The sequence below is a fragment of the Hylobates moloch genome, unplaced genomic scaffold (assembly GCF_009828535.3).
Source record: "Hylobates moloch isolate HMO894 unplaced genomic scaffold, HMol_V3 SCAFFOLD_16, whole genome shotgun sequence".
Lineage (NCBI taxonomy): Eukaryota > Metazoa > Chordata > Mammalia > Primates > Hylobatidae > Hylobates > Hylobates moloch.
In genome coordinates, this window is record NW_026652291.1 from 39719882 (window position 1) to 39738917 (window position 19036).

At 38.8% G+C, this 19036-nt stretch overlaps 1 protein-coding gene across 10 annotated transcripts in view; it reads right to left on the bottom strand.

Moving 5' to 3' along the window:
* FUT8 (fucosyltransferase 8) overlaps positions 1-19036 on the bottom strand; it is a 369304-nt gene that overhangs the window by 56720 nt on the left and 293548 nt on the right. For all 10 annotated transcript variants that reach the window (XM_058429519.1, XM_058429518.1, XM_032180454.2 and 7 more), the window contains 3 exons: positions 12490-12736; positions 9881-10057; positions 771-921 (listed from right to left, as the gene is read on the bottom strand). In XM_058429519.1, coding sequence (XP_058285502.1) covers positions 771-921; positions 9881-10057; positions 12490-12736 — 575 coding nt within the window. The remainder of the gene's footprint in view (positions 1-770; positions 922-9880; positions 10058-12489; positions 12737-19036) is intronic.

Consider the following 19036-nt stretch of genomic DNA (forward strand, 5'->3'; position numbering starts at 1 on the left):
CTGTATCTTCAATCTCCTTTGAAATCTCCTCTGCACCTAGTATAATTTTGAGCGCATTTAACAGCTTGTTGAATGAACTAACCAATAATATGTGCATAAATGAGAGAACAGAATAAAATCCACAATAAATATTGTTATCCTGATATTCCACAAGGCATATAAAGCTGGTTGGACCCTCATAAAAACACATACACCAAACCCATAAAATATAATCATCTGCAACAATTAAATTCAAACAATGATTGTGATATTATATTGCTTAAATTTAACATATAGTTTTTCACTTGGTAGAAATGTAATAGAACTTGAAAGGGAATTACATTTACTCTCTTTTCTATAAAGCCATCAACTGAGGCAAAATTTAGGGCATTTAAGCCTCTCAGTATCAGTGCGCTGATGTGTAGAAATGGATAGATTCTGGTTACATATTGACTATATGCAAAATTAGAAAGTATTAAGTAAGCTTAATTACTTGTTGTTTCTGTTAAATGCTGTGAACAAGCCAAGTACTTTAAACAACTCCAGTAACTGGCTTCAGTGGAGATGCAGTTAACCATTACTTGCAAACAACTAAATATTCAGTGCATGTGAATGGCTATTTTATGGGATCTTTCCATTCTTTCACAAAAGGGATCATTACTGAGTATCAGAAAAATTGCACCTGAGTCACAATAATGAACATTAACAACACACAGACACACAAATAATTTTTCTGACTCCTATACAACCAAAAAGTATTGGTTATTTTAAAATGCCCTACTGACACTTACCTGGGATGAAAAAGTACACACTAGGAAGTCTGCCTGAGAGAGAAAATGTATATCCAGGATCACTCCACGAAGTGAATTTTCTGTGTATCGATTGTGCAGTCCAGCTGACCAGGAAATAGAGTTATCACTAATAAATTCATAATTGGGGTACCTGAAAAATAAATTAATTTATAGATGGTCATAGATATCACAGTATCCTATCGGAAGGTAGACTTTCTTCTTTGACTAAGAGCTTCTAACAGAAAGGAGACCTTTAATTATGGCATTTAATACTATAGTTGATGAGACATATTTGAAGTCCATCAGTGGGGCAGAAACCATTCTGGAATGCCCTATATATTAAATTTTACTGGCATATCATAAAAAAAACACACATACACACATCAAAATGTCCTTTATCAATTCATGAAATAGCCAAAAATTGAAGTCTCCTTTTTGTTTTTGTAATGAGTGCCTTTTAAGAGTTTATTCAAACTGCTTTCATATTTGGTCACTGAGCTTTTCCTTTAGAATATAAATACTGTGATAAAACCTCATTAAAACTTTTAATTTAGAAGTTTTGAAAATTCAGATTTGAGTTAGACTTTGTAAATGTCTTCTTCAATGACATTACAAGTTAATAATAAAAGAAGTTAAGAGATGAATATTTTAAAAATTTGGGAGAACTAACAGTTTCCCTTAACCTGCATCCTTCTTGAAGAACCATGTACTCTTACCTAATAACAATAATAGAAAGCCCATTCTAATATTTATGGAAGAAAATTCCATAGATGTCCACCAAGTAATATTTTGGTAGTCTTGCTAGAGACAGAATGTGTGTTTAAAAGTATTCATACAGGATGTCTTTTGAAAAGAATCTGGAATATAATAGAGGAGGAATAAATATTTGCTGAAGGAATAATAGTTCCTATACAGAAACCCTGAAGCATCAGGAGTCAGTTTACATGTTTGTCTTCCAAAGAGTATTCCAAAAAAGGTTAGGACCATGACTTATTTCTCTTTGCATCACAGCATCTAGCACTCCACACAATGCTGTGTGATAGCACTCCACACAATGCTGTGTGAATAAATACATGAACAAGTGAGTGCTACCCATGCCTCGGACTTTCCCTAATCCCCTAAGAGCTGTTTCAGTTTCTCTTCATTTCATGGCCACCAAGGAGCTTTCCCTCATTGCCTCTGTAATAATGATTGTAAAGGCAAAGTCTCTGAGCACTGTTTCAGACTGCTGTTCAGTGTTCAAATCCATTTGGCCTCATTATTTTTGACAGTTTGCCTTCTTCAGCTCAAAATCAAGGAGATGAAGAAAATGTCACATTTGTTCAGAAAAGAAAACAACCAGAAATAGTTTTAATGTGATTCTTGGGAAGCTGCATACCCAGGCATGCAGCAGAAACAACAACAAAGAAATATGAAATACTAGAGGGAGAAAGAAAGGGGGGAACTGATAAAACCAGCATAGGTTTTATCCTTGAATAAAGACTAACTTTGTCAGCATGATTTGGATGCTCAGTGAAACAAAGGAGTGATCAATTTACCAAGAAGTAACACTAACATTAATGGCCTTCCTAACTAAAAGAGCCCTCTCTGGAACCAAATCAAAAGGGTATCTAAGGCTGGGTGCAGTGGCTCATCCCTATAATCCCAGCACTTTGGGAGGCTGAGGCAGGCAGACTGCTTGAGCTCAGGAGTTCGAGACCAGCCTGGGCAACACAGTGAAACCCCACCATTATTTTAAAAAAAAAAAAAAAGGTACTTAAGTTCCTCAGGCCCATCTCTACATGCAAAAGAGTTCTCAGGCCTATCTCTATGGCTTCATAAAGGATATCTAAGTGTAAAAAAAAAAAAAAAAACACATACACACACACACACAAACAAAACAAAGTAAACAATGGAAGAAGGAAATTTTACACGTTTCATAATGACCATGAAACTCTTTGCACAAACATGCTTTTTGTCTTTTGACCTCAAGTATGTCAGTGGAGGAATTCTTCTACCTTGAGGTTTCAGATACTGGGAATAATAATATTTTTTCTTTTTCCACTTTATAAAAATTTGTTTTTATATCATCCACAAAAGACTAGCTTGCAGTTATAAACTAATATCTGGCGTTCTTTTCTGAAGTCCTTCTCTCGACTGAGGTAGATACTTCTCTTTGTGACTTCACTGTACCTGGTACATAAACTCCTTCAGGAGACGTATCTAAATTTACTGTAATATGTGTTATATGTATATTGTCTACCTGTTGGTTACTTCCTGAGATAAGGAGCCACACATTATATTTTGACTTTGTATTCCTAGTGCTCTGTGCTGTGTCCAGCATATTATAGGAGTTCAATAAAATAGTGAACAAATACACCACTCGTTGTTGATTCTTTGTTTCACAGGGCAATCAAATACTTTACAAAAAACTTTTAACAAATTGTTCTTGTCTCTATTCATTTCAGTGTACCTACTTTTAGAAAGAACTCATCCAGCATTTTAAAAATAAAGAATAAACTCAATTTGTAAATATTTTACCTGGGAAACTTTTAAAGGCTTGTTTTTCTTCCTATTTTAACCCCATCCCTAATCTCCACAATCTTAGAATGCAATATTGGATAGCCAACTTTAATAGTTCTTATTTCTTTGACTGTCAATGATTCTGTGATTCAAACACTGTAATACTGAACTACTTAGGAGATGGCCACAATAGCAACGGCTGTCACAGTCACTGGGATGCTGGTGGTAAAATCTCGTGGATGAACTCAATTTTTTTTTTTTGAGATTGAGTCTCGCTCTGTTGCCCAGGCTGGAGTGCAGTGGCGTGATCTTGGCTCACTGCAACCTCTGCCTCCCGGGTTCACATCATTCTCCTGTCTCAGCCTCCTGAGTAGCTGGGACCACAGGCGCCCACCACCATGCACGGCTAATTTTTTGTATTTTTAGTAGAGACAGGGTTTTATCATGTTAGCCAGGATGGTCTCAATCTACTGACCTAGTGATCCGCCCACCTTGGCCTCCCAAAGTGCTGGGATTACAGGCGTGAGCCACTGCGTCCAGTCGGACTCAATCTTACCATGGAGAAATCTGAAGTGTAATGCTAAGCCACAAAGCATTAACTAATCATCTTCACACAGAAGCTATGTGTATAAAGCTAATTTTAACTCCTTTTCAAAGAATGATCAACACAGAAAATAGATTCTCCTCTGACTGTGTGAACACTTACATCATTTAAGTTTAATTTTTCATCTCTTCACCCTCTTGAAGCAGAAAAGTCTTACAATGATTACCTTGGACACTATATACTTTGATAATAGATTAATTCATGCTTTTGGTCTCTTAAAACAATGGCAGAGATTTTTATGATTTGCTTAGGTATCAAAACCAATCCTGAGTAGTTTAAAGCAGAATTAAATCAGAGTAGAAAAACATTTAAGTAAAAGAGTAAAGAAAAAAAACCCATCATTTAAATCTCCAAGAAATGACTCAAGTCGAAAATAAAAATAAAAGGATTTACAAAAAGAAAAATTTATGCATAAAAGGCTAGTACTATATTTATAACAGAATATGGAGAAAATTGCTGCCTGGACTACCACTGGCAGGGGAGTTATAGCTGTTGGCTACAAGGAGGAAATTCTGGTTTTACTATTCTTGCAGTCCAAGTAGATACTGCCAACTGTACTATAAGGGTTGTTTGGTATAAAACTGTCATGCTGTGCTATGGATCAAAGCTGTAAAATGTTTATATCTAGCCGAGTGCGGTGGCCTGTAGTCCCAGCTACTCAAGTGGCTGAGGTGGGAGGATCATTGAGCCCAGGAGGTCGAGGCTACAGTGAGCTGAGATTGTGCTACTGCACTCCAGCCTGGACCCTGTATTTAAAAAAAAAAAAAAAAAAGTTTATATCCTTGCATCTAAATACTTCCAAGTCCAGAAATCTAGCCTAAGGAAATAATGTGGATAATTTTAGGCATACGTCATAGCATTACTTATAAGAATGAAACATTGGAAATAATCTGACTGCCTAATATTAGGAGAATGGTTAGTCAAATAAGCAATGGCATATCTGTACAGTGTATATGTATGTAGTCATTAAAAAAGATGTTTAGGCTGGGCATGGTGGTTCACGTCAGTAATCCCGGCACTTTGGAGGTCAAGGCGGGAGGACTGCTTGAGCCCAGGAGTTCGAGACCAGCCTGAGCAACATGCAATACCGTCTCTACCCACAAAAAATTAGCTGGGCATGATGACGCATGCCAATGGTCCCAGCTACTCAGGAAGCTGAGGAAGGAGGATCTCTTGAGCCTAGGAGGTTGAGGCTGCAGTGGGCCATGCTTGCACCAATGCGTTCCAGCCTGGGTGACAAAGCAAAAAAAAAAAAAAAAAAAAAGATGTTTACAATGACTATTTTAGCAACCTGGGGGAATGGATCTATTGCTGTATTAAGTGAAAAGGGTTTAAATTATATAGAATTTGATCAACTACAGTCATGCTCCAGTTAACAACAAGGATATGTTCTGAGAAATACATCATTAGGCAATGTTATCATCATGCAAACATCATAGAGTGTATTTACAAAAACCTGGATGGCACAGTCAACTATACCACACCTAGGCTATACATATATACCCACCTAGGCTATATGGAATAGCTTATTGCTCCCAGGCTACAAACCTGTACAGCAAGCTATTGTATTGAATACTGAAGGTAGTTGTAACACAATGGTAACTATTTGTGTATCTAAACATAGAAAAGGTACAGTAAAAGAACAGTTTTATAATCTATGGGACTACCATCATACAGGTGTTTCATCACTGACTGAAATGTTATGTGGTACATGACTGTATTAGAAAATGAGACTACATAAATGGGATTGAAGATAATACTTTTTCCTTGATTTGGTAATGATATGGTTTGGCTGGGTGCCCAAAACTTTCCCGTGCTGTTCTCATGATACTGAATAAGTCTCATGAGATTCAATGGTTTTAAAAACAGGAGTTTCCCTGCACAAGCTCTGTTCTCTTGTCTGCCACCACATAAGTCATGCCTTTCACCTTCCATCATGATTGTGAGGCCACCCCAGCTATGTCGAACTGTAAGTCCATTAAATCTCTTTCTTTTGTAAATTGCCCAGTCTTGAGTATGTCTTTATTAGCAGTGTGAAAATGGACTAATACAGTAAATTGGTACAAGAAGTGGAGTGCTGCTGAAAAGATACCTGAAAATGTGGAAGTGACTTTGGAATTGGGTAACAGGCAGAGGGTGGAACAGTTTGGAGGGCTCAGAAGACAGGAAAATGTGGGAAAGTTTGGAACTTCCTAGAGACTTGTTGATTGGCTTTGCCCAAAATGCTGACAATGATATGGACAATAAAGTATGGGCTGAGGTGGTCTCAGATGGAGATGAGGAACTTGTTGGGAACTAGAGCAAAGGTGACTCTTGTTATGTTTTAGCAAAGAGACTGGCAGCATTTTGTCTCTGCCCTAGAGATTTGTGGAACTTTGAACTTGAGAGAGATGATTTAGGGTATCTGGCGGAAGAAATTTCTAAACAGCAAAGATTTCAAGAGGTGACTTGGGTGCTGCTAAAGGCATTCGGTTTTATAAGGGGAGCAGAGCATAAAAGTTTGGACAATTTGCAGCCCGACAATGTGACAGAAAAGAAAATCCCATTTTCTGAGGAGAAATTCAAGCCAGCTGCAGAAACTTGCGTAAGTCATGAGGAGCCGAGTGTTAATCACCAATACAATGGGGAAAATGCCTCCAGGGCATGTCAGAGACCTTTGCAGCAGCCCCTCACATCAGAGGCCCAGAGGTTTAGGAGGAAAAAATGATATTGTGGACCGGGCCCAGGGTCCCTCTGCTGTGTTCAGTCTAGGGACTTGGTGCCCTGCATCCCAGCTGCTTCCGTCATGACAAAAAGGGGCTAAAGTGTACAGCTCAGACTACTGCTTCAGAGAGTGGAAGCCCCAAGCCTTGGCAGCTTCCACATGGTGTTGGGTCTGTGAGTGCACACAAGTCAGGAACTGAGGTTTGGAAACCTCTAACTGGATTTCAGAGGATGTATAAAAACACCTGGATGCCCAGGCAGAAGTTTGCTGCAGGAGTGGGGCTCTCATGGAGAACCTCTGCTAGGGCAGTGCAGAAGCAAAATGTGGGGTCAGAGCCCCCACACAGAGTCCTTACTGGGGCACCACCTAGTGGAGCTGTTACAAGAGGGCCACCATCCTCCAGACTCCAGAATGGTACATCCACCAACAGCTTGCACCATGCACCTGGAAAAGCCACAGACACTTAATGACAGCCCGTGAAAGCAGCCAGGAGGGGGGCTATACACTGCAAAGCCATAGGGGTGGAGCTGCCCAAGGCCGAGGGAGTTCACCTCTTGCATCAGTGTGACCTGGCTGTGAGGCGTGGAGTCAAAGGAGATCATTTTGAAGCTTTAAGATTCGACTGCCCCACTGGATTTCGGACTTGCATGGGGCCTGTAGCCCCTTTGTTTTGGCCAATTTCTCTCATTTGGAATGGCTGTATTTATCCAATGCCTGTACCCCCACTGTATCTAGGAAGCAACTAACTTGCTTTTGATTTTATAGGCTCATAGGTGGAAGGGACTTGCCTTGTCTTGGATGAGACTTTGGACTGTGGACTTTTGAGTTAATGCTTACATGAGTTAAGACTCCGGGGGACTGTTGGGAAAGTATGACTGGTTTTGAAATGTGAGGACATGAGATTTGGGAGTGGCCAGGGGTGGAACGATATGGTTTGGCTGCGTCTCCACCCAAATCTCATCTTGAATTCTCAGGTGTTGTGGGAGGGACCCAGTGGAAGGTAATTGAATCATGGGGGCAAATCTTTCCCCTGGTGTTCTCGTGATAGTGAATAGTCTCACAAGATCTAATGGTTTGAAAAACGGGAGTTTCCCTGCACAAGCTCTCTTCTCTTGTCCGCTGCCATGTGAGACATGCCTTTCACCTTCTACCCAGATTGTGAGCCCCTCCAGGGATGTGGAACTGTTAAGTCTATTAAACCTCTTTCTTTTGTAAATTGCCCAGTCTGGGGTATGTCTATCAGCAGTGTGAAAATGAACTAATAGGGTATTTACCAACTTGCATATTTTTAAGTGAGCATGAATTAATTTGCTCATCAAGAAAACAAGAAAAAAAGCTTGTGATGCATTCAAGAACAAGTGAAAGAGTAGACAAAATTAGTATCTTTTTCTTCAACCAAGCTACAAATTCAGTTTGGTGTTTTAAATTGAAGAAACATGGTAAACTATACATATTTTATTGTGTTTTGTGCCCAAATGTCACTTAATCCCTCTTACATTAACTCATTTTTATACTTGGCTGACGAATTATTTGCCCTTTGTTTACATATATACATATCTGTGTGTGTGTGTGTGTGTGTGTATGTGTGTGTGTGTGTATGTGTATGTGTGTGCATGTGTGTGCACATGTATATGGTAGTGTGTGTATATGCTCAAGAGAGGGAGCCTTGAATAAAAAAGGCAATTTGCTTCAGGTTCATTTGGATTCTTCAGAGGTAGAAAGAGGATTTAAATTATTATCTAATGACTTAGATTAATACCTGCATTATAGTCCTCATTCTAAATTTATTTATTTTCCTCATCCCCATTTGAAACATGGGGGACAACAAATACATTAATAGCCAAAAAGCTTAAATGATTAACTGTTAATGTTTTCAAACTGATGGGATTGAAATCAACACCATTTAATATTTACTGGGCATTTAACTACAGCTAGGTATTATGTCCAAAGTACTTATAATCTAGTGAAGGAGACAGAAGTAAGCAAGTGCTAAACACTACAACAGAGGACTGTACAGAGTGGGGAACACAGGCCAGTCAAGGGTTCAGGGATGACTTCTGGAGGAGATAGTATCTGAGTAGAACTAAGACTAGAATTTTCTTCTCCTTAATTTCCTACTTTTACATACATTTAATACATCCTTCATTTATTGATAGTAAATAAAGACTAACTCCAGGTTTACTCAGATCCTATAAGAAGTATCCAATTAGGATTTGTGCTTTATCTATGTGTTTTCATAATACCCCATGTTAACCCCATAATAGTGTTACTCACACTGTAGGGTAATTGTTTATTCCCCTATTAGATTTGGGAATTCCTTGACAGCAGGGAGTATCTTGTTTATCATGAAATCCCCAGCACCCAGCACAGTGCCTGAAATACAGGCAAGCTCAAAAAATAATTGTTACTGTTCCATACACAGTAGTAGTCTTTATTCCTCAACTTACAAAACTTACTTTTTGATTCCTTACCTTTCTTTAGTATAACTTCCAAATTCCAGAAATTATTATAAGACAAAACTCTACATATGTGTTCAGTTGCCTGTAACTGTTAATGAAGACAGTGAAATCAAAACGGTAAGCACCTGGTTTTATTGCTAACAGTCTGTATAGCTGGCTAGTGTTATTGACTGAATGTTTACATTCGCACAAATTCCTATGTTGAATCCCTAACCCCAATGTGATGGTGTTTGGAAATAGGACCATTGAGAAATAATTAGGCTTAGATGAGGTCATGAGAGTGGGGCCCTCATGATGAGATTAGTGTCCTTATATGTAGAGACATAAAAACACTTCCTCTCCTGTTCCCTGCACACACAAAGAAGAGGTCACAAGAGCACAGAGTGCAATAGTGGCTTCTTACAAGCCAAGAGAAAATGAAATCTACCTTGCTAGCATCTTGATCTTGAACTTCCCAGCCTCAGACCTGGGAGAAATAAATTCCTGTAATTTAAGCCACTCAGTCTATGTTATTTTGTTATGGCAGCTCCAACAGACTAGTGAAGATTTTAGTACCAAGAAGTAGGGTGACACTTTTAATGATGATAATGATTATTGCTGGTGACAATGCATAAGTCAGTGGTCCAGTTCCTCTCAGACTTCTTACAAGACATTATTGGATATGGCTAATAAAAACACTTTGATTAGACTGACAGTTATACAAGTACATAGTCAACTGAATTTTTAAAACCCTAATAATTAGCAATAATAATATACAAAAATCACAAGTCATGGGAAGTAAGAATTCTTTTAAACTGAAAGAGACAAACCCACTCTAGAATCACTAGTTGGTCTAACTTACTTTGTTTTTGCCTCCTTTAATAAAGAAGGGTCATCTGTGGCCAAATATACTCTTTTTTTGTCCACTTGCATTCTGCGTGCAAGAAGCTGAAAATGTTCTTCAACATGCACCATGTACTCTTCAATAGGATGGAACGCAGCTTCTGTTCCCACTTTGTCTGTGCGTCTGACATGGACTCTGGGGGAGAAATTCAGATTCTACTGGTAATGTACTGACACTTTGAGGGTACTCAATTTATACCCCTACTTATGGTGGCATTATAGGCATTTTTAACTGATTTTTCTTTCATTTTCACCATTAGAAAAAGTAAAACACATAGTATTTTAAAAACTCAAAAATATATATTCTAAATATATTTGCAGGCTAAACAATACAAGGGGAATTAGAAAGTAAGTAAAGCCTTTGAAGAATGATTTCTTACAGAGAAAATAATTCACATCTTAGGAATAAATGGGGATTTCAGAGTTGCATTTCATACTAGGCAGCAACCAGCTGTCTGGAAAAAAACTGAATATAACTTAAGATTTTTGTTACCAGGATGATACCAGGATTCACAGTCGTTACTAAAGAACATTAGAGATATTATTTGTAAAGTTCTGATACCAAGGGTTTTCCTCTTTATTTTACCCTGTAGAGTCACCATAACTGCCAGCTTGTAGAACTTAAAAGTTGTCCCAGGAAAACATAGACCTGGATAAACTTTTACAGCACCGTTAAGACTGGCAAATCTTTTAAGGGTTTTTACTATTTTAGGTAAATGAAACCGATTCCAGCCCTTCTGTTGTGGGCATAATCAATTTCCTTTCTCTGTTTTTCACCATACCAAATGACAGCAGATATTAATTTCATCTGTCATATTTAAGAAAAGCCCCAAAATTGTAAAATTGGGGACACAGATTCACACTGCCCTGTACTGAATAAGGCACTGACTTCCACAGTATTCTCCTCTCTCCTCCCATCTTAGTGTTTCCAAAGTAATTTTTTTTTTTTTTAAGACAAGGTCTTGCTCTGTTGCACACGTTGGAGTGCAGTGGCATGATTATGGCTCACTCCAATCTCTGCCTCCCGGGCTCAAGTGATCCTCCCACCTCAGCCTCCCGAACAGCTGGTACTGCAGGCATGTGTCACCACACGTGGCTAATTTTTGCTTTTTTTTTTTTTTTCTTGTATTGATGGGGTTTCAACCATGTTGCCTATGTTGAGTTTTCTCAAACTTCTGGGCTCAAGTGATCCACTTGCCTCAGCCTCCCAGTGTTGTGATTACAGGCATGAGCCACTATGCCTGGCCCCAAAGTAATATTAATGGAAATAAAAATAACAGTTTATTTTCATAAATTAAAACACCCTCCTTAAATCTTGCCTTCCCCTCCCCCCAAATTACTAAATCACTATTCATATGTAGAAAAAGGTAGATTTATATGCCTTTAGGTCACAGTATATGGGTATGCCTTAGGCCAAGCTTAAGGCCAGTTTTTTATTATGAATCTGGAGTGAAGGTTTGATTTCACTAGTTACTCTGCCATCTTCAAGGCTATTCTTTGCTTTGCATTCCAGACTATAACCCAGATGTGGATACAATCATATGAACATCTATTCTATCATCTTTTCCTTCCCACATCTTTCATAATCACTCCTTCTCTGGGAAGTTGGAATTGTTCAGTGGGCTCTATAGAGATGAAGTGGGCAGAACGAATGATTCCACTGAATTTCAATCAAAAGTTACATGGGAAGAAATACGATTTTATATTCTGACTTCACATGTACCTTCTTTAGGTCTAACACTTAGAATGGGGTCAGTAACTCCTCTATATATGAAGGCTAAGACACAAGGAAAGATGTGGGGTGGGAAATATGAAAATAAAAATAAAAAGAAGCTGGACATGGTGATACATGCCTTTAGACCCAGTTATTATACTTGGGAGGCTGAGGTAGGAGATCACTTGAGCGCAGGGTGGTCGAGGCTGCAGTGAGCCACTACACTTCAGCCTGGGTGACAGAGTGAGACCCTATCTCAAAAATAACAACAACAAAAGCCAAAAGAGAGCTGTGATAAGAGGAGAAAGAAGCAAAGGAAGAGGAGCACTGGAGACAGTAATAGAACACTACTAAGCAACTTTCTTAGCTGTTCTAAGTAAACAAAAAAAAAGAATAGTCTCCATGTGCCCTTAGGATAGCTCTAGAACCGCTGTTCTTTGGTGGGACTATAAAAATTAAACTATAGGCCGGGCGCGGTGGCTTACGCTTGTAATCCCAGCACTCTGGGAGGCCGAGGCAGGCGGATCACGAGGTCAGGAGATCGAGACCACGGTGAAACTCCGTCTCTACTAAAAATACAAAAAAAATTAGCCGGGCGTAGTGGCGGGCGCCTGTAGTCCCAGCTACTCGGAGAGGCTGAGGCAGGAGAATGGCGTGAACCCGGGAGGCAGAGCTTGCAGTGAGCCGAGATTGCGCCACTGCACTCCAGCCTGGGCGACAGAGCAAGACTCCGTCTCAAAAAAAAAAAAAAAAAAAAAATTAAACTATATATTGTAAAATTCACAATATATTGTAAAGATATATAATCCTAACTACTACATTTCACAGTTTGAGGGAAAAAATCAGATTCTTACCCAATAACTGGATGTTTGAAGCCAAGCTTCTTGGTGGCTTCTTCTATTTCTTTTTCTAGCCAAGGCTGTGGGCGGATCAAGTATTTGACAAACTGAGACACCCACCACACTGCAGGGTCACCATGCACTCGTACAAGTCGATCTGCGAGGTCTTCTGGTACAGCCAAGGGTAAATATGGAGGACGGGGATGAAGACTGTCTACAATGGGAAGCTCGACCACTTGAACATTTTTGTCCTTCACTTCACCTGACAATATCAAAACATATAATCATTACCACATGGTATTCCTTATACATCTACCATTCAACAAGAACTTATTCTGAGTGCTTTCATCCTCACAGCAACTCTAAAGAAGTATAATCTTCACTTTACAAAGGAAGTTAAATAACTTGCTCAAATTCCAGAGCAAAAGTGACAGAGGTGAATTTCACATGCAGGTTAGTCTATCTCTCAAGTCTCTGGTCTTTTCTAAAAGTTTCTATCATAACATGCTGTCATACCAACACCTCATGGTATGCAGAACTCAAAGTATCTAATCAAAGAATGACAGTGGACACAGCCAGCTAGCGAAGTTCTATTTTTTGTTGTTGTTTTGGAATTAGAAAATAAAGTGTTCTCAAAACTTCTAGCTTTTCATTACAGCAAATTGCTCTTGCATTACTTTCATGACAGAACACAATGACTCTGGAAACACTTGAAGATTATAATTATAAGCCAATCATCTACATCTTTTAAAGAAAAAAATTAGATAATTCTAAAGTCTTTTTTTTTTAAATCTATTGGAGGGAGATGTAGTAAGATGGCTGAATAGAAGCCTCAACCAATCACTGCCCCCACCACAGGAACACCAAATTTAACAACTATCTACACATAAAAGCACCTTCACAAGAACCAAAAATCAGGTGAGTGATCACAGTACCTGATTTTAACTTCATATTGCTGAAAAAGGCACTGAAGAGAGTAGGAAAGACAGTTTTCGATTGTCTATGCCACCCCTTCCCCACCCCCATGCAGTGGCCGTGTGGTGCAAAGAATCTGTGTGCTTGGGGGAGGGGGAGCGCAGTGATTGTGGGACTTTGCACTGGAACTCAGTGTTGCCATGTCACAGCACAAAGCAACACCAGGCCAACTGGCAAGCAACACCTGGGCCATTAGCAAAGAACTCAGCCAATGCCCATGGAGGGAGAATTTAGATGTGCCCTAGCCAGAGGGGAAATGTCCATCCCAGCGGTTGGAGCCTGAGTTTCAACAAGCCTCACCACTATAGGCTGAAGTGTCCTGGGGCCCTAAATAAACTTGAAAGGCAGTCTAGGCCACAAGAATTGTAATTCCTAGGCAAGTTTTAGTGCTGTGCTGGGTTCGAGAGTCATTGGACCTAAGGGGCACGTAACCTAGGGAGCCACCAGCTGAGGTGGCTAAGGCAGTGCTTATGCCACCCTTTCCCTAATCTAAGGCAGCGCAGTTCACAGCTCCAAAAGAGACTCCTTCCTTCCACTTAAGCAGTGGAGAGGGAAGAGTAAAGAGGACTTTATCTTGCAACTTGGATAACAGCTCAGCCACAGTGGAACAGAGCACCAAGTGGGCTCTTGGGGTCCCTGATTCCAGGCCTTGGCTCTCGTATGGCATTCCTGGACCTGCCTGGGCCAGAGGGGAGCCCAGTGCCCTGAAGGGCGCGTCCCGGGCCTGGCAGCATTCACCACAAGCTGACTGAAGAGCCCTTGGGCCTTAAGTGAACATGAACAGTAGCCTGGCAATAATCCCTGTGGGCTTGTAGTGGTGGTGGCCATAGGGAGAGACTCTTTTGCCTATGAAAAGAGGAGTGAAAAGTGGGAAGCACTTTGTCTTATGGTTTGGGTGCCAGCTCAGCTGCAGGAGAACAGAGGACCAGGTAGGGTTCTAAGGTTTCCAACTCCAGATGGTGGCTCCCAGATGGCATCTCTGGACCTGCCTGGGGCCCAGGGGAACTTGCTGTCCTAAAGGGGTGGATAAAAAGCCTGACTGGCTTTGCCACCTGCTCATTGTAGAGCCCTAGAACTTTGAGCCAGCACAGGAGGTAGCCAGGTATTGGTTACACTGGGCCTTGGGGGAGATCCAGTGCTATGCTGGTTTCAGGTCTGACCTAGTGCAGTTCCAGTGGTGGTAGCCACAGAAGTGCTTGTGTCACCACTCCCCCAGCTACAGGAGGCTTGGAGCACAGAATTAGAGACTCGTTTGTTTGGGACAAAGCAAAGGAAGAGGATACAAATCTCTGCTTGGTAATCCAGAGAATTCTTCTAGACCTTATCTAAGACCACCAAGGTAGTACCTCTGCAAGTCTGTAAGAACCACAGCATTATTGGGCTTGGGGTGCCCCCTAACGTAGACATGGCTGCAATGACCAAAACTGGATCACAACAGCCAATTCCCTTCAAATACCTGGAAAGCCTTCCCAAGACAGGTATAAAAAAGTCCAGATTGTGAAGACTACGATAAATACCTTCAATGCCCAGACACCAATGAACACCCACAAGCATCAAGACCATCCAGGAAAACATGGCCTTGAAAAACAAACTAAATAAGGCACCAGGGACCAAATCCTGAAGAAACAGAGATATGTGACCTTTCAGACAGAGAATTCAAAAGAGCTATTTTGAGGAAATACAAAGAAGTTCAAGACAACACAAAGAAGGAATTCAGAATCCTATCAGATAAAGTTAACAAAGAGGTTGAAACAATTAAAAGGAATCAAGCAGAAATTCTGGAGTTGAAAAATACAACTGACATACTGAGTCTCTTAACAGAAGTCATCAAGCAGAAGAAAGAATTGGTAAGCTTAAAGACAGGCTATTTGAAAATACACTGTCAACAGAGACAAAAGAAAAAAGAATGAAAAACAATGAAGCATGCCTGTAAGATCTAAATAATAGTTTCAAAAGGGCAAATCTAACAGTTATTGGCCTTAAGGAGGAGGCAGACAGAGATAGGAACAGAATGTTTATTCAAAGGGATAATAACAGAGAACATCCCAATTCTAGACAAAGATATCAATATTGAAGTACAAGAAAGTTATACATCAACCAGATGTAACCCAAAGAAGACTACCATTCAAGGCATTTAATAACCAAACTTCCAAAGGTCAAGGATAAAGAAAGGATCCTAAAAGCAGCAAAAGAAAAAATAAATAACATACCATGGAGCTCCAATATGTCTGACAGCAGACTTTTCAGTGGAAACATTACAGGCCAAAAGAGAGTGGTATGACATAAACTACTGAGGGAAAAAAAAAACTTTTACCCTAGAATAGTATATCCAGTGAAAACATCCTTCAAGCTTGAAGAATAAAGACTTTCCCAGACAAACAAAAGCTGAGATATTTCATCAACATCAGACCTGTTCTACAAGAAATGCTAAGGGGAATCCTTCAATTTGAAGGAAAAAAGGTGTTAATGGGCAATTAAAAAATGATCTGAAGGTACAAAACTCACTGGTAATACTAAGTACACAAAAAACCATATAATATTATAACATTGTAATTGTAGTATGTAACCTATCGATAAGTAAAAGACTAAAAGATGAACTGATCAAAAATAACTACAACAACTTTTCAAGACCTACTTGGTACCATAAGATATAAATAGAAATAACAGAAAGTTAAAAAGTTGGGGGGACAAAGTACAGAGTATTTATTAGACTTCTTTTTGATTGCATGTTTGTTTACGCAATCGGTGACAAATTGTCATCAGTTTAAAATAACGAGCTATAAGTTATTTGCAAGCCTCATAATAACCTCAAATCAAAAAACATACAATGAATACACAAAAAATAAAAAGCAAGAAATTAAAACATACCACCAGAGAAAATCACCTTCACTAAAAGGAAAATAGAAAGGAAGGAAAGAAGGAAGAGAAGACCACAAAACAACCAGAAAACAAATAACAAAATGGCATGAGTAAGGCCTTACTTATTATTAATAACACTAAATGTAAACAAACTGAATTCTCCAATCAAAAGACATAGAGTGGCTGAATAGATAAGAAAGACAAAATTCAATGATCTGTTACCTATAAGAAACATACTTCACCTATAAAGACACACAGACTAAAAATAAAGGGATGGAAAAAGATATTTCACACCAATGAAAACCAAAAAAGAGCAGGAGTAGCTATGCCTGTGATAGACAAAATAGATCTCAAGAAAAAAAACTATAAAAAGGGACAAAAAAGGTCATTATATAATGATAAAGGGATCAATTCATTAAGAGGATATAATAATTGTAAATATACATGCACTCAACACTGGAGCACCCAGATACATAAAGCAAATATTATTACAGCTAACGAGAGAGGTAGACCCCAATATAATAATAGTTGGAGATTTCAACACCTCACTTTCAGAATTGGACAGACAGAAAAATCAACAAAGAAACATGAGACTTAATCTGCATCACAAACCAAATGGACCTAATAAATACTCATAGAACATTTCATCCAATGGCTGCAGAATACACATTCTTCTCCTCAGCACATGGATAGTATTACAAGGACAGACCATAAATTAGGTCATAAAACAAGTCTTAAAACATTCACAAAATTGAAATACTATCAAGTTTTTTTTTTTTTTTTTTTTGAGAGAGGGTCTCACTCTTGCCCAGGCTGGAGTGCAGTGGTGTGACCTCAGCTCACTGCAGCCTCTGCCTCCCAGGCTCAAGTGATCCTCCCACCTCAGCCTCCTGAGTAGCTAGGACCACAGGTATGTGCCACTGCACTCAGCCTCAAGTATCTTCTCAGACCACAAAGAAATAAAACAGGAAATCAGTAACAAGATAAATTTTGGAAACTACACAAAAACAATATGTTCCTTAAATACCAGTGGATCAATGAAGAAATTAAGAAGGAAATTAAAAAAATTTCTTGAAACAAATGATCATGGAAATACAACATGCCAAAACCTATGGGATACAGTGAAAGCAGTACTGACAGAGAAGTTTATAGCAGTAAGTGTCTACATCAAAAAAGTAGAAAAACTTCAAATAAATGACCTAATGATGCATCTTAAAGAACCAGAAAACTAGAGCAAATCGAACCCAAAATTAGTAAAAGAGAAGAATAAAGATCAGAGCAGAAATAAACGAAACAATCATTCTTGACCAAATGGGATTTATCCCAGAGATGCAAGGATGGTTGGGCATATGCAAATCAATCAATGAGACATATCATATCAACAGAATGAAGAACAAAAGCCACATGATCATTTCAATTGATGCAGAAAAAGCATTTGATAAAATTCAACATCTCTTCATGATAAAAACCCTTAAAAAACTGAGTATAAAAGCAACGTATCTTAACATAATAAAAGCCATATGCATAGATCCACAGCTAATATCATACTGAGTGGGGAAAAGCTGAAAACCACTTCTCTAAGATCTGGAACACAACAAAGATGCTCTCTGTCACCACTGTTATTCAACACAGTACTGGAAGTTCTAGCTAGAGCAATCAGACAAGAGAAAGAAATAAAGGGTGTCCAAAATGGAAAGAAAGAAATCAAATTCTTGTTGTTTGCACATGATATGACACTACATTTGGAAAAACCTAAAGATTCTACAAAAAAAAAATTTAGAACTGATAAATTCAGTAAAGTTGCAGGATACAAAATCAACATACAAAAATCAGTAGCATTTCTATATGTCAACAGTGAACAACCTGAAAAAGAAATCCAAAACATAATCCAATTTACAATAGTTACAAATAAAGTTAAATACCTAGGAATTAACTTAACCAAAGATGTGAAAGATCTCTACAATGAAAACTATAAAACACTGATGAAAGAAATGGAAGAGGACACCAAAAAAAGGAAAGGTATTCCATGTTCATAGATTGGAAGAATCAATATTGTTAAAATGCCCATACTATCCAAAGCAATCTACAGATTCAATGCAATCTCTATGAAAATACCAATGACTTTTTCACAGAAATAGAAAAAAAAATCCTAAAACTTAAATGGGGATGTGGTGGCTTAAGCCTATAATCCTAACACTTTGGAAGGCCAAACCGGGAGGATGGCTTGAGGCCAAGGGTTTGAGACCAACCTTGCAAAGACAGTGAGACTCTGTCTTTATTTATTAAATAAATAAATAAAAATTTATATGGAACCACAAAAGACACAGGATAACCAAAGCTGTCCTAAGCAGAAAGCACAAAACCAAAGGAATCACATTACCTGACTTCAAATTATACTACGGAGCTACAGTAACCAAAACAGCATGGCACTAGCATAAAAACACGGAACTACAGTAACCAAAACAGCATAGCTCTAGCATAGAAAAAGACACATAGACCAATGGAATGAAATGGAGAGCCCAGAAACAAATCTATACATTGACATTGACTCATTTTCAACAAAGGTGGTAAGAATATACACTGAGGAAAGGAAACTCTCTTCAATAAATGGTGCTGGGAAAACTGGATATCCATATGCTCAGGAATGAAACTAGGCCCCTATCTCTCACCATATACACAAATCAAATCAAAATGGATTAAAGATTTAAATCTAAGACCTCAAACTATG